At 40.0% G+C, this 17,206-nt stretch overlaps 1 protein-coding gene across 3 annotated transcripts in view; it reads right to left on the reverse strand.

The window, feature by feature from the left end:
• Positions 1-539: 539 nt before the first annotated feature.
• EPB41L4B (erythrocyte membrane protein band 4.1 like 4B) overlaps positions 540-17,206 on the reverse strand; it is a 263,311-nt gene continuing 246,644 nt past the window's right edge. For 2 of the 3 annotated variants that reach the window (XM_065584006.1, XM_065584004.1), the window contains exons 23-25: positions 12,850-12,918; positions 8,533-8,699; positions 540-4,797 (exon numbers count right to left, since the gene is read on the reverse strand). In XM_065584006.1, coding sequence (XP_065440078.1) covers positions 4,728-4,797; positions 8,533-8,699; positions 12,850-12,918 — 306 coding nt within the window. In that variant the 3' untranslated portion in view covers positions 540-4,727. The remainder of the gene's footprint in view (positions 4,798-8,532; positions 8,700-12,849; positions 12,919-17,206) is intronic. The other variant, XM_065584005.1, reaches the window with a different exon arrangement.

Here is a 17,206-nt window from a genome sequence, read left to right on the forward strand (position 1 = left end):
ATATATTAGAATAGACTATGACATTTAAGAAGTTGGAGTCAAAATTGAAACACTTAGCTCAACTCATTCCCTCCCCCAGAATTTTCCTCTGTGGAGAATTTCAAAATGTTTGAGTTTTCGTTCCTATTTGGAATAAAACCAGATGTCAAAATCCTTTGCAAAATGGGACTTCCATCCTCTGCACAACTCTGTTCCTCATCCTTTCAAACGGGCATCTATTACGAAGACAAAATGCCATGCCTTATTGCCACTCTATTTCTGGCAGTTTTTCCAGCTTAAGTAATTCAGCGAAGCTCGCCTTAAGCAACCACCCAAGGGACTTGCAAATATCTGTTGCCCAGTCGAGGTGGCCTTTGATTAAAGGTTGAACAAAATGGTTCTGGATTTCTTGGGGGAAATTCTTCAGTGGTTGCTTAAGAGAGGTGTTCCCTAGTTGAGGTGGATCCACTTCATTAGCCACCAGATGTTTGCTTTGAATAGGGACAGTGCAGTGTGCCACCACCTCCTTGATTTGAACACAGATTGCTCAGACTCAGTGATTTATTTTTTACTCTTTTTTATTGCAGGCATGAATACAGAAACAGGTAAACAGCTGAGCCGTAAAAGCCTCTCTCAAGCCATGTTTCAACTAAAATGTCATTGTGCTCCGGCTCTTGATACAGGCTGCTGCTCGGCTGTAACAAGATGATGTCAGCAACCTTGGCTGGTGCTGCCACCCAGCAGCAATGACAGCAGCTGCCAGAGAAGTGTTCCCCTCCCCATGTCATATGAGAATTTCTTTACGGCACTTAACTTTACAAAACACAGTTGTAGGGCTGATCTTACATGCAATCAACAGATCAGTCTCAGTATATTTATTGCAAACGCCTTGAACAGCAGGACATCAAAAATGAAATAACAATATTCCATTGTATAATTACAAAGAGTAGATGTTTGTAACCAGTGGACCAGAGATATATCCAGGGGAAAAAATGAAAATGAAGGATTTCCGTAAACAGTACAAATAAAACACGATGCTGCCTCCACCAAAGCATTTCACCCAGTTGCCTGCTCTGTTTGAAGTGGCTGAGTTGGCAAACTCTTGCAGGGGAAACACAAACCCCTGAAGTGAAGACTTTAAGGAGTAACTGATTTTTAAACATTGTCTCTCAGGATATAAATATGGTTGTAATATCAAAGGCTATACATACTGTATCTTCTGATACTGATTAAGGACATTAAACAATGTTTCCAAAGAAAACTTGGCCATTTTGAAACATTGAAACATGCAGTTCATTTTAGGAGGTCAAATGGGTACCCACACAGGAAAAAAAAAATCCTGTTTGGGTTCTGTGAGAGATTGCAACATGGGAAAATACTTGTTTAGCCATTACATAGCCATTGCCTAGCTTTTGAAACAACTAATTTTACTTTTGCTGCGATCATCAAAACATGAAGCTGTGTGTTGCCACCTAAACAAAGAAAATGGTTAAGGCCTCAAAGTTTTTAAACTGGGCTCTGACAGCAAAGCCATAATATCATTTGGTAAAACTGAGATTTGAGATTAAATCAACCTTCAGCAATAAACTTTTCCCTGTGACCCCCATAGGGTTGGATTAGACCAGGATTTAAAGGTGTGTTGTTCAAAAATGTTAGCTAATGTGTCCTAATTTACATATTCTAAAAGTGCAGTGCAGGAAGGTACGGCATACTTCAACACTTGCTAACATTGTGGAGTTAAAGTCTGCAGAGAAACCTAGGTTTCAGCTGGACCAATTTAGCACGTTTACTGCCTTGTTTACACTAGAGCTTTAGCTAATACATTCTAACAATACAGCTCTCAATCCTAGTCCAGACAAGGCTGCGTATTAAAGGTTAGATCGCACATGGGTGAGGAATTGCTGAAGTGTGGCTAAAGGGAGTGTGCAGGAACTAAAAATATGATGGAATTGTACAAATGGAAATGAAGGTTTAATATCAGGCAAACATTCCTAACAGCCTGTAGAATAGTCTCCTGAGGGAGGGCGTGGAAGCCCCGTTGCTTAAGACATTTAAAATTAGACTAGACAAACATCTGAGAATATACTGTGGGGAACAATCCTGCATCGGAAGGGATTAAGGCCCAGATTATCAAAGCCATTTAGGAGCCTACCAGCCATTGAAATCAATGGGAGTTAGACACCTAAATACTTTTGAGGATTTGGGGCTCAGTGACCTGGTAAAACTGTTCCATCTCTAATTTCCAGGAATCTAAAAAATGGAAGGTGTCCTTGTTCTTTTCTCAGCTATTCCAAAGCATGCCCAGTCAGTTCAGATGTAGAACGGTGACAGGGCATTTTAGTGCACAGTTTCAGTTTTCCTGTTCTGAAAGTTTCAGCTTGAGAATTCTTATACACTAGGACTACCATGTTGTTCTGTACAAGACCAAACTCGTAGCTTACTTATCTGCCAGAAAAATGAATGGGCTATTCCTAGTCTGGCATTCATTCTCTCTGAATGCTTTGGTCCTTGTGAATACATTGCTTAATGCAGCTAACCAGGAGCAGGTAGCCCCAACCAAAGCAGGTTCCAGGGTTTCCAGTTGCCCATAATAGCACTCTTGAATAAGCGCACAGCAATCCATGCAGTAGAAAAACCAGGGGAGTGTTGAAACACTGAGCTATCTTCTCAGGTCCTTTCTCCTTGATAACCTTTGGGAGTGGCCAGCCACACATTCTTTCAAGTATCTTCACATGCAACTGATGGCTGCCTAAGAACAGGCAGGCCAGAAGCAACCGGTAGAAATGACAGTGCAGTTTAGGTAACTCCATTCTTGGAGTTATTTTTGCTTCCTGTCTCTGAAAACAGTGGCTGCTATAGGAACATTTTCTTATTTGTCTTTAGGTTGTTCTCTTTTTATTAGTGACCAGGCAAAAATTATTTTAACCTATGGTGCCTTAGGATGGAGCTCTCCTTCCTCCACAATCCCTCTGAAGGAAGTGAGGAAAAGATTAGTGGCAGAATGAAGGCATAGTCCTTTATTCCTGGAGCATTCTTTGCCTCTGTGATTTCTTCAGAGGGAGTTAATATTCCCATTTAAAAAAAAAAAACTTCAGATTGATGGAAATGGATGTACAAAAAGTGTGCCACCAAATCTGTTGATATCATAACTAGAAGTCTGCTATACAGTGTACCAGTTGCATTTTGATTATGCAGCAAAGTCTATCAAGAACTCAGAAACAGATAAGCCAGACATCTGGGCACTTGTAGAGATCCATGAGCCTATTCTGTATGTTAAGCCATTTCATTACAGGTGCATCACAGATTTCTTCCTGACACTTATGCCACTTACTTTAGTTTCATTTTATAGCTATAGAAAAAGGTTCAAAGTTACCGGACTTTAATTGAAGAGCCTTCTGTTCATTTCCTGCTCCAATGAATATAAAATAGACAAGTAATTTTCTGTCTCCAAGTTGCAATCAAGAGTCCTAAAATGCACTCAAGATTTTTCATATTAAATGACCATAACTAACGCTGATGAAAATTGAATCTTACTATACGCACTTCCTACCTTTAAAGCCAACAGGCTGGTTAAATTTAGATAAATCTATGGTCGTTGGTACCAAATTAAGGGCATCTTTTGATTTTAACAATACTAAAAACAGGAGAATCTACTGTACAGGGTAACAGAAAAATATAGATCTTGGGCCATATAAAACACATACAAGGTTTCTGTTCAAAATCGCATGTTGTAGCTGATGATCAATTGTTGTCAGCTTTTTAAATAGTTTACTATTCTGCACTACTAAAAAAGGGAAACTATAGGAAAGTTTTATAGGAAATATGATCTATATTGTTATTATATGACCTTAATACCATAAACCAATTGTTTAAGGCTCTAATCCTGCAAACACTTACATGCTTAACATTAAGTAAGGGAGTAGTCCCATTAAATTCAATGGAACCACTCAGTTGCTTGATGTAACCCTGCATGTATACACGCATGCAAGTATTTGTAGGATCAGCGTCTTAGTTAAAATTGATTTATGATTCAATGTTTTTGGTTTAATGATAAGGGTGTCAATAGCAAACAACTTTGAACCACTGAAGTTTTTCTTTACCAGGAATACAACATGATTTATTTTATGGTCAAGATGACATGATTTTAGGCAGCACGGATATATCTACATATATCTGAGTAAAGATTAAGTTAGGAATTTGATAAGATAGCCATTTATTTTTCAGCAGAGACAAAGAGTCGTAGGGATAAGATATAATCATTTTTCTGCTTTTAAAAATGATTCTTTAACAAACAGCAGTAACTCGGTGCAATTTTCAGTTATACAAAATGACATTTTCTATGTTACTATCAAAATATTCTGCATAACATTAATCTCTGTGCAGTTATTAACATATATACAGAACAGTGTTTCTCAGTAGAAATCAGTATGTTCCTTGCTGATCGTTTTTACCTTAGATTTACCAAAACCAAACCTAAAATTCATTTTATAATAGTAGAAAATCCTAATACTCATGATAAATAAAGGACTGAAGGTTTATTTTCCCAGCAGCAAATGAATAAAGGAACTCCTCCAAGTTAAAGTCAAGCCGAGACTTAATTTTAACCAACTGTGATGAATCTGAGTGAGCTGGGAACATAACACATTTTCATGATGCATTATGTTGAGTACACAGAAGTGGAGGAATGTAAACAGACAGAAGGCACATGAAAGGCCCCGATCCAGTCTCCATGTGACGAAGTGAGAATTTCATAATTCTGTCATCAACAGTCTTTTCATCATCTTCTCTCTCTCGAGTTCACGCCTCAGAGTCTCAGCACTGTGTAATTAATGCACAAACAGCCAATTATGGGAACAACAAAATGCCACATATTTCAATTAAAAATAATTAACATTTTTAAAGTACCAAGGGAAGGAGAAAGGTTCAGTTTGATTCAGTCAAAATGCTGAAAATAGATGGTTGAGTCAGAAGTGAAAATCGTTTGACATTTTGAGTAGTAAAGAAAAGCAACCAAGGGGAAAAAAAGCGTGAGACATTTTAGGGCTTACTCCTCCCCACAAGGTCCCTGATAAAGTTCCCATTGACTTCAATGAAAGCAAGATTAGAAGTTCAGTGTCTTGTTAATTGATGTAAAAACCATGTAAAAAGACTTGTATTGCAGCAATCTGCTCCTCAGGGCCCAGACTGCCTTTCAGTTCTCTGTGTGGTTTGGTCCTAGAGGAGGTTTCTTTTCACTGCATAGCCTACAGCATTATTTACTGTGCACGCAAGTGAATGGAAAGCAGAGCTGGATTAAGTGCTAGAGATATTGCCTGGGATCATGGAATGATGTTGCTGTGATGTCCTCACACATTGGCTACGAAGCACAAGGAGAAGACATCTCCCTAAAGCATTCTGGTCCAGGAAGAGGAACTGAGCAGGAAGGAGCAGCTGTGAAGCAGCTAAGCATACTTCTTTACACAGGGAAAGGGAGGAAGATGAGGCTACCCAACCCCTCATCCTCATGCCTACAGCCACCTGACTGGACCATGCCCCCATCTCAAGTGGACATCTACTGTTAGTGGGGTAAGCACTGGGAGATGGACTGCTACCACTGCTACTCCTGCTCAGCCAAACCTGGGGAGAAGGAAGACTGGATCTGTGGCTGCTCTTCAGGTGGCTGGTATAGTGAAGTGGCTGTAGACTTCTGCCATTTTTGGTCCTGGAGTGGGCTCAGACTTTTCCCCCAGTCTCCTGCTGCTCTGCATCTTCAGATGAGCCACTCCCCGCCCTGTCTATTCCCTCAGTCCGCTGCTGATTCTAGAGTGGGCTAATGCCCATGTAGGTTATGGTTACTGCAGCTCCTTAACTATGGCCAAGGAGGGAGAGAGCTTTGTTACCGCCTCCTCTGATGACCTACCAAGTCTCCTGGTTCTCTACATTTCTGGCAGACCATGGTGGGGACTGTGACGGCACATGCCCCCATCCCGCTGACAAAAAAGATTAACAAGTATTCCTGCACTCAAGCAGCATCAGTTAGACGCACCTGCAGAACATGCTCCAGCTGAAGAAGGGAGCTTAAAAAAGGTGAAACTTGCCATAGAGAAGGGGGGAAGTTTACCCAGGAGGAGAGGCTGCCAGGGACTGCTAGTGAGCTCCAGGAGCAAGGGAAGCCCAGCCTGAGGCAGTGACTTGCCTTTCCTTTCCTCTCCCACCCTTGATTGTGGACACTACAAGCCTGATACGGGCAAAGGGCCCGGGAGGGCTGCTCCCAGCCAGTGACCTGTGGTGGGACCCAAGGAGTGTCACCAGGTACTAGAAGTAATTGGACTCAGAATGGGCCCTGGAGTGAGCTGAACTCCTGCTGGGAACAGAGAGCTCGCCCAGGAGTAGGGGCTTCCGTAGGTGACCCCGGGGCAAGAGACTCAAAGAGACAATGGCCGAGCCCAGGCCGAGAGTTGGCCCACTACAGGGACCTAGTATAGGAAACATAGGGGTATGTGAGGTGTGGAGTGCTCTTGTGGGGCTGCTGCCATGACAAATACCAAATACAGCACATTCTCTGGGTCGGCCAGCACCCCTATTTGAGAACTAGGGGGGATTGCTGGAAAGGAGAAGAGAAGGAAGAGTGTGTGTGTGTGTGGGGGGGGGGGGAGAACACTATGCAGGGAAAGACAGAGGGAAGGGAATGAAGCAGGCAGAGGGGGACAGAAGAAAAGAGGGAATGTGTACAGAGTTTACTCTTCAGAATGTACCAGGTTTATGTAGAACTGGTGCAAAACTGCCCCAGTCATTTTGGGGGGGGGGGGCCTTTGGAATGGACCTGATTTCACCAAATGGCTAGTATTTTCAAAACCTTTGCTCAGGAAAGAATGCTTCAGAATCTCTCTCACCCATTTGCTGAATATTTTGTGGGCTACCCAAAATACATTGCATGGGCTGCTTGCACCTACTGAGCAGCCCTGCCCTAAGTCTGACGCATCTGTCATATTCTTTCATTGTTAACTGCTAGTAGCTTTAGAGACACTAACAGCACATGAGTAGATTTATTTATACATTTTCTAAAAGGGCAAACCTTAACAACAGTCTATGAAGAGGCACAAGTGCACGCTGGGAAGTAAAGATGGTTAGCAGTGCAGGAGAAAGACCCAGTAGTTAGGATTTTTCTTTTTTAGATTAAGCATTTTGTGCAAATTTTAATGTGTGGATTTAGTTCATTTTTATGAAAAGAAGAGAATGCTAGCACTGGCCTCTAGTACTAAGTGTAGCGCAGACAGGCGGACACTATAAGAATCCAGCACAGCTATGCCAGTATTCCTACAAAGTGCAATACCTCAACAAGGCATGGTCTTATTGATTTGCAATCTGCAACTCCTAAACTCTAATCCCAGCTCTGACAGCTGGTTTGGGGGGCGAGTCACAACCTCTGAGGCTCTCGGATAGTCACAGTTTTTGTGGCTCAGTTTCTCTACCTGTGAAGTGGGGAAAATATATATACCTTACTGTGGTGCTTTGAGGATTAACGAGTTTATGTTTATAAAGCAGTTTGAAGATCTAAAGTGCTATGTAAGGACACAATTCAGTTCCTACTGAAGTCAATGGGAGTCTTTCAATTGACTTAATTGGGAGCTGGATCACACCCTAGGTATTATGTCTGGTCTACAACTGTTAGGACTGAACAAAGAGTGCCCGTAACTGTACATTTTTAGGTGGTCTAGCAATATGAATAAATGTCCAATTGAAATTAGATTGAAAACAAGCAGCACATTTACTGGTGACCCATTGTAAATCAAAATTTCAATCCGGAGGTGAAAGTCTAGTGTATTATATTCCCGTCTTAAAACTTCTGTTTCTCAGTTCCATCTGGTACAGTGCTTTGGGTCTGGAAATGAAAGCCTGACCTTTGCTTTTGGGGTGTCAGATGGATCTAATTATAGAGTTACCCCCTTTAAATAGGCAGTTTGGTTAATTCAGCACTCAGCAGTCTCCAGAGAGGAAAGATTACCATTAGAAACAATTGTAAGATGGAAGAATTGAAAAAGAGGAGGTTTTCTGTGGGAAGCTGGAACATGCTTTTTTGCTATTTCATGCTACAAGAAGAACAATTGCAACCTGACACTGCTCTGAAAAATCAGTGCCCGGTATTCATCGGAAAGAGTATCTATTTCTCAGCCCTTCCCGGTTAGAACTGAATTTAGAAAAACAGATTGCGACAGCAGTTGTTAAAAACAAACCAGTAGTTCAGGGGAGGTGATTTGTCTCAGAAAAAACGGCACACCCATTTCTCTCCAGGCCAGTGGTTATGGAGGTGGTATGTTTGGCCTTCAGAGGAGGGCAACTGCTGGCTGCATCACCAGTGAGGAGTGGCTTTCAATTCAGAGAAAGTTTCTTATGCTTTCCATTTGTCCTGAGGTAAGTACCAAATGGCAGCTGACTTTATACATTGGTGAAAATCGTAGTTTAGGATGACAGGCTCAGCGGGGTCTTTCCCATTACATTTATGATAGAATAAAAGAAATCAAACTCTTGGGAACCTAGAGAGAGACCCATAGTATTGCATGAATTGCTCAATACCTGTCTGCCAGAGAAATAGGTTTGTGTGATGAATATATCGTCTGCACTGTCGGGGTTGGGACTGTCTCTGCCAAGGACCTCATTGCAGGTGAAGGAGATACTGGTGGTAACATCTTAGGTGATGACTGCACAGCACAGCACACTAATTTGCTGTCTATAAATTCTGCCTAAGAAGAAAATAATGAAAAGGATAAGTTAGTTTTGACTTTTTATGCCCACATTCTCTCAAACACTCGTTATCAGCAACTTTCCTCTAATAAAGAGAGAAAATGAGAGATTGCCCTATAGTTGCCCCGTGGCCTTTTAGGAACCAGGAAGCAACCCTCATATATAATGAAACAGACACCACTTCTTTGGACAGAGATTCAATGGTTGTGCACTGATGACAAGTCTGACTATGAAGTCCACTGTGCGAGACTGAACTCAGTTCACGATACATGCCACACTAAATATGGACCCATACCTATAAAAGGGCTGTTTATCACTATTTTATTTGGTTTAAACCCGATATGGGGAGCTGACCAGAATGTCCTCTTGAATAGAGCCCTGTCAAAATGAACTCGTAGGTCCCTTGACAACTGTGCATTTTATTAAAGTCAGGTGTGCATGAGTCTGGGTCTAAGAGTTCTATGTAGTGGAGCAAACCCTAAAAGAAATACCCAGTGGCAACTAGCAACAGACAATGTGGTATAAAATGTACAGAAACACAACAAACTCCAGACTCTCTCCAGACTACACATCTGATGCTATAGCGTCACAAATCCTGCAACATCAAAGGCTGGGACATCCTGTCATGTGACACCGTGCTGCATTCCTGAAAAAAATTACACTGACCCACTGTTTGCACAGGGCCATTTAATGACAAACAGGGAACAGCCTGTGTCTGCTGGTGTGTTACTGAGTTGATAGGAATGTACAGTAGCTGCAATTTTTCAGTGCTTCAAAATAGTCAGGACATGTTCATACTATTATCAGCTGAGTTTTTTTCTTGACAACCTGTTCTTTCAAGCTTGATTCAGTCTTCACAACAGTAGGAAGGAAAGTCAGCACAACAGTGAGGCAGAGAATTGTTATCCAACTATTGGACTATTTGTCTTTTTTTCATCACTTTTCAAATTATGTGAGCTACTTATGATTAACAAATACTGAATGTAGAAACTTGTGTACTGGGATACAATCTGCTGGTTAAATCCATGGGTGATCTAGGAAGAAGCTGCAGTGGTGTCTTTTTTACATTTCACGGCCTATCTTTTAACTGAAAGCATGGAGTACATTCCAGATGAACATACTAAGCATGAGCCTTTCCAGTCATTCTATGAAACCAGTAAAATGAAAAATGGTAAAATAAAACCAAACTGACACAAAAAAACAACAAGCAAACAACCCCGCCTCCCAATCCTGACAAGTTATAGTCCTAATCATTAACAAAGGTAAGCTGCCAGACTTCGCTGGCATTTCCCTTTTAAAGCTCAATGTCACAGTCCAGACACAAACAAATTTTGCAATCCTCATGCAGCATTTTGTCTCACAAGGACTGTCAGATCAGGCTTTACATCATGAAATACTGGCACCATGGCACAATTCCTCAGCGGGAATAAATTGTCATAATCCAATTGAAGCCAATGGAGCTAGGACAACTGACACCAGCTTAGGATCTGCCCCATTTTTAATGGGTATTTTAGATATGTATGTGGTACTATTTTTCTCTAGAGTATATATTTATATACTTATGTTTATACAGTATATTGGGCCAGATCTTCAGCTGGTGTGAATCGAAGTAGCTCCGTTAAGTCAATAGATTTATGATTTACACCAGTCAACTCAGATAAAATTTAATGAGATTTAATTTCCCCCCAATAAAAAAAATCAGTTTAGCTCTTTATAAACTGCAGAATTATAAAACCAGAAAATAGTCTCCAAAGCTTACTGTTTATTAATATTTTTTGTTTTTCTATTAAATAAAAAAATAGACATTTTTGGTTCTAATAAGCATTTTCAAAGAAACAAAAAACAAAACATACCAACAACAACAACAACAACAACAAAAAACCAACAACGTTGCAGGCTGTTCATAACATGAAAAGAAAGCAAGGAAAAGGAAAAGGAAGGGAAAGGAAAATGAACCACAAACATTTGCAGCTGCATAATGCTGTGCATGACTAGAGTACATTCCGAGTTAGATCTGGCTCTGTTCTGGAAATTTTGCCCTAATGCATTTGTTTGTGTTGTTTTGTTGAGGCCAAACATGGGGTGACACGTAGCATAACTGGTGTGTTAAAGTGAACTGAAAACCAATTGACTTGAAGCCAATATTTCTTTGTTGAATGATCCCCATTATTCGGGTTGTGGGACAGGGATAACTGCATAGAATAGAAATGAGTTGTTCCCTTCCTTGCAATGCTCTTGGTACTTCCTGGTTCACTAAAGATTTCCCACAATGCATAATTCTATGACAAAACAAATACCATGGGCTGCATGGGTTGAAATGTAATTTTAGATATTTGTGATGTTGCATTGTGGTTTTTTTTTCAGTAAACCAATACTCTGAAGAGGAAAAGATGAATTGTGGATAGGTTAGTTAGAACTTATTTATATGCTGAACATCCCTCCCTCTTGTCTCACCCAACAAAGCCTAATTAGTAGAGCTGGTCAAAAATTTTCCATTAACTTTTCCATGGCAAAATAGCTTTTTAGCTAAAAGGAAATGTTTATGAAAAATTTTCAGCTTTCATTGGAATTTTTCAAGTTTTCATTACAAAGCCAACATTTTTCAGTTTGGTTTTCAATGAAACCTACCAAAATGTCAGTGTCATTGACATTTTTTACAGGGGAACTAGTGGGGGTATTATTCTGCACAGATTTCTCTGCGTAACTCAACACATTTTTTAATCCGGGACATAAAGGTGGAAGCTTTCTTGCTATTTTTATTAAAGTGGGCATCATCTAGCCTGGATGACTTTTTCAATAATTCTGCTTTGATGAGCTTGAAAGGTTTCGATACATTTGTTGGGATATTTTTGATTAGAGCAAAAAATAGATATGAAGCAGATGAGGATGAATTTTTCAATTTCTCTCACTAAAATCTGGTTTAAAAATAGTCACATGACCCCCCACCCCCCAAAAAAGAAGTAGAAATTGTCCTAAGGTAATGGGGATCATGATCAAGCCTTAACCTCTTTCTTTAATAACTCACTAAATGCAGACAGATACTGTAGCTGTCCCAGTTGGGAATAAGGTTCCATATCTCATATATAACCACATGAGAGAGAAAACAGATTTGGGGCTCAGGACAGAAGTTAAGGTTTATGTCTGAACAACTTTATTTTATGAGTTTAATTTAGGAATGTCACACTAGTGATTGTGAAGTGTAATTCTAATATCAGAAGGTTTCTACTCTGTGGCTGCTAAGCCACGTCCCAGGTTGGGAAGGACATGCAGAGAGTTTCAGTTAGAGTCCCAGGCACAATATCTAGTTGTTTCGAGTTCTAATATTAATTTTAACAAGTCCCCCAATTGTTTAAATGTCTTATTTCTTCTACCTATCATACTGACACTGCTACTCTAAGGTTGGGCATTCCGGGTATGGTACTATTAGGTCTGTCAGGCTAATTTTTACATTGTTATACAGTTATTAGTCCTGTTTATGTGGTACTGTGCAGTATGCCTTGTGCAAAGGGACAAATTCCAAAGCCCCCAACTCACTTCTTTCTCAAGCAACATTTCCAAGGAGGTTTAATGGGAGATTTGCCCAAATAAGAACTAAGGATTCCAAGATTCAGCTCTAGGTTGTTAATTAACATGGACGTTTATAGCAGCATGCAACTGTAGTCATCATCATACAACTGTTTTATATTAATTGTAACTCCTCGTTTCACTTCAGAATACAATTTTCCTGAAAATTAGGTCCCCTAGAACACAAAGTCAGGTTTTGTAAAGGGGACGAAGGCCAATTCAGCTGGATTTAGTGGCTAGCCCCACACCAGTCCCTGCCCTTTCAGTTTATTCAGTCTGTGCAGCCTCACTCATGCCCTCTAGAGTAGAACTGTGGGAGTGCAGCTGTATTTTGTGACCTGCTGCCCTGAAGTGTTTCACCTTTAATCCTTATTTCTGCTTCTAGTAATCTCCAACACACCAATGCAGGCAAGTTTATAGATACAAGTCATGGCCATATTTGATTGATTTGCAGTCTAAGCCATATTTGGAAAATATCTTTATTAGAATTGTTAAAGGCTAAATTTCTGACATTGTTTAAAAAAGAAGCGGGAGTTGCAAGTGTTGTGTTAAATACACAGTTTTTCAGTTGCATGTTCTACTTACAGAAAACTGTGGTACTGTTGTAAAAGGATCGAAAAAAGGATTAGATGTATCAGCAGGGAATGTCTTTATCTTTAAAAAAGATAAAGAAAAAGATGTTACTTTCAGAGCATAAAAATGAAAAACAAAACCAAAAAAAGCAGCAAAGCACTGCAAGTATAGCAACATCTGACAAACTTGAATGGTTCGGCAACATTCAAATAAACCAGCTCAAAACACATATGTAAGTTAGTGAGGAATATTCAAAGGATAAGACCTGACTGAATTATTTTACCCATGTAATTAAATACAATTATTTGGCTTGATCTAGTGACCACCATACATTTTCTAACTGGTAATACAAAGCTCAGTGATAGGAATCCTTAACACAGTGTTAGCTGGGGTCAGGAACTTCAGCTAAAGAACTTGTGCTTTATGGATTTTACACATCTATATTTAGTTATTTATAAGATAGCACAGTGCTGGAAATGGAATGTCAGAAGATAGGACAAGAAGAAAGCACAAAAAAATCGCTGTGGGCAACTGATTGGTAATCACGGTCTCCGGTAATGTTAAGAACTTCAACCTTACCCATTCCAATGGTGTTCTAAGGATCAAGCTACATCTCAGGAGGTATTCATAATGGAGTGTTGAAAATACTATTAGAGACCATTATGCCATAGGTTGTGTCTATACTGAGAATTTTCAGTGCAAAATCCTGGTCTCATTTAAGTCATTGGCAAAACTGATTATAGGTGGTATGCATCTCATTACCCTCCTATCTAGAATGCAGAAATGTCATTAATCCATTCAGGAAGAGGACAAAGTAAAAAGCATTCATCAACTAGAAGTATTGATTTCAAACTGCACTTCATATTTCTGCTTGGGGAAAATTTATTATATACTGAAAAATGTATTTATCGCTTTAATGGAAAAACTTGTTAATGTATGTTTATTATGCATGCCTTATCATAGAATTAGTGCATTATGTTTGAAGTATCTGCTAATAAACAAGGAATGCATTCAAGTGCCGACCCAGTTGCCTGAGAAAGGAACACCTGAAATTATGAGGTCACAAGTAATAAAGAAAATGATTATCATTTGTTTTGTAAACAAAACTCCAGAAACACATTTGATTTGTAAACATGCCATTCAAAATTCATATCCAGCTGTGGCCCAACATTCACACAAGGACAAAAACACTCAAGTGTGTAAACACCTGTTTAACTGAATGTAGATGACTGGAAATAATCTTGTAGAGGTATTTGAATAGATCACTGCACTAGAAAACAATTCCCTTAAACCATGAAGATATCTGTGTAGAGATATCAAGGAAGAGGAACATTTCAGATTTTTCATAAATATTGATGTATTTACATTCCATCAGTGAACTCGATTTTGAGTTACTATGTGCAATTACTGACACTCATTACAATACAATATACAAATTGTATTGCTTAGTGAGTCTGTCATGTTACACTGATATCCAAATCTGCCAGTATAACATGAATGATTCTGAAGTGGCTGTGTCTTTTTGAGACAACACAAACCCAGAAGTCAATCTTGTCATTTTAGATGAATGAAATGTTTACCTTTCAGTGTTTGAGAATAAGATACAGAGCACTATATTATAACACAGTACTATAGCCAAAGTCAAAGTGTATTGTACAAATCTAAAATCAGTCACTCATATCTGACTTCCCCTTGATATGCAGCACGCAAATCTCTCTAATTTTGTGGATTGGTCTCATTAAGAGAACAAAGTTTAGTTACTGAAAATGAAGGTGAAGAATGATGCAAACATTATTGTGATAAATGAAGGGGGGGGAGGATAGCTCCCTTTTATGGGCACCCAGCCAGCCAGTAGCTATAAAATCCCTTAGTAGCTGTTTTCTAATTGCTCTACCTGTAAAGGGTTAAAAAGTCTCACTGCTGTACATAGGTAAAAGGAAGTGAGTGGGCACCTGGCCAAAAGAGCCAATGGGAAGGCTAGAACTTTTTAAAATTGAAACAAGACTCCGCCCTTTTGTCTGTCTGTTGTTGTTCTCCCAGGGAGAGGCAGACAGGGCAGAGCTATGCTGTAAGAAGCTTGGGCCAGGTATGAAAAAATCATCAGTATCATACCTAGAAACTACTCATTTAAAACCCCAGACATGTAAGTAGATCTGGAAATGTCTACGAAGACGCGATTAGGTTTATTCCTTTTATTTCTTTATGGCTTGTGGATTCCTCTGTGCTAACCCCAGGTGCTTTTGCTTGTAACCTTTAAGCTGGACCACAAGAAAGCTACTCTTGGTGCTCAATCCTTGTAGTTGCTCTTTTAAAATCTAGCAATAGCCTGAGTTCCCAGATGTATTTTTCTTTTCTTTTTTTTTTATTAATAAAATTTACCTTTCTTAAGAACAGAATTGGATTTTTGTGTCTTGAGAGGTTTGTGCACATGTTGTTTAATTAGCTGATGGCATCAGCTGATTTCCTCCCCCCACCCTTCCCCAGGGTATGTGTGTGAAAGGGCTTGAGGGTACCCCACAGAAAGGAATTCCCAAGCGCGCCTCCCTGGGCTCTCAAAGGGGTTATGCACTTGGGTAGTGGCAGCATCTTCCAATCCAAGATCAGAGAAAAACTGTAACCCTGGGAGTTTAATACAAGCCTGGAGTGGCCAGTATTAATTTTTAGAATTCTTGCAGGCCCCCACCTTCTGAATTCGAAGTGCCAGAGTGGGGAATTAGCCTTGACAGTTATTCAAGTGCCTATTGAGAGTACTGACCAGAAGAAAAGTTGAGAAGTTCGTCTTGATTACACACAGAGATACGTAGTGATGTAGAAAAAAAAATCATCTAAAGTCAGCCACTAAATCTGTACATGCCGGAGGCCCAGATTTTGTGTCAATACACAGCTAAAATCAATTAATCTGGTTTAGTTTCAAACTCAATTTTCCCTTTTCCGGAATTGTGTTTATTTAATCTGAGGACAAAGAATTCCAGGAAACAAAATTAAAAGGTTTCGTAGGTCCCCAGACACCTCTTCCAGGCATCAATCAGCTTTAACTCAACTCAGAACAACTAAGGCACGTTAGAAAAACTCATACTTGTGCAGCACTTAGGAGCCAGAAAGCGAAGCCATTCTGCCCACTCTACCACAGTCCAATCCTTTTGTCTCCCTCATTTGTTTTTCTTCTGAGGAGTTTTACATGAGTAGCAACATATACCCGTTGACCCAGACTGTGCCTTGCTAGGAATACAGCTAAGAATTCTCCCGCAGTTGGTGTAGAAGGAGGGAGCTCATGCTGTCTTGTTTGCAATGGCTGAAGCTTGTTTGGTTGTTCTGGTCTGCGAACACAGGCAGGGTACCCCAAATAGCCTGATTAAAAAAATGATACTGATACAGGCAATGATACTGATCTCTTCTGTAAAGTGCTTTGAGATCTATTGATGAAAAGTGCTACAGTAGAACCTCAGAGTTATGAACACCTCAGGAAGGGAGGTTGTTTGCAACTCTGAAATGTTCATAACGCTGAAAAAAACCATTATGGTTGTTCTTTCAAAAGTTTGCAACTGAACATTGACTTAATCCAGCTTCGAAACTTTACTATGGTGAAGAAAAATGCTTCTCTCTATTTTTTTAGTAGTTTACATTTAAACAGTACTGTACTGTATTTGCTTTTTTTTTTTTTTTTTTTTTGGTCTCTGCTTCTGCCTGATTTCATACTTCCGGTTTAAAATGAGGTGTGTGGTTGACTGGTCAGTTCGTAACTCTGGTGTTCATAACTCTGAGGTTCTACTGTATATAAAAGCTAGTTATCTCCTAGAGCCTCTTTTTATATCCAGGTGCAGTTAAGCTGTTGAGATATAATAACAAACATGGGGAATACTAGTGAGGAAATTGGCTAACTAATGTAGAACTGCATTCAGACCTCTCAACCACACATTTTGCCTAGGAGCCCATGTGGATCCCCCTGTTCTGCATTTCCAACAAGTCTAGAAGTGTGCTGCAGACAGCAGCAATTAGCAGTGGTGGCCAACTGGTGGGAATGAACAAAGGAGGAAACCCTTGAATATGGCCTGCTCCCAGAAGAAGGAGCTGCTAAGGGATGCTATCTGCTGCCTACTTTGAGACTGAGAGAGGAAGAAGAGTGGAGCCAAGGTGAGTTACATGGCACTGTCACCATTTGACCAAGTGAGCCCCATTGCTGAAGGCGTCAGGTAGCTTCCTGACTTTTCCTCAGAGCCATATTATGGATTGAGAGTGAGGCAGGAAGGAGAAAGAAGGCTGGTAGATTTTGTTGTCTCCCCCCCGCCCCATAGGTGACATTATAATGGCTTTGAATAATAAAACCTGTTCTTCAGGATGTTTTCTCCCTGTGAGAGGCCAACCTGTTTTG

Source organism: Chrysemys picta, chromosome 2, assembly GCF_011386835.1.
Source record: "Chrysemys picta bellii isolate R12L10 chromosome 2, ASM1138683v2, whole genome shotgun sequence".
NCBI lineage: Eukaryota > Metazoa > Chordata > Testudines > Emydidae > Chrysemys > Chrysemys picta.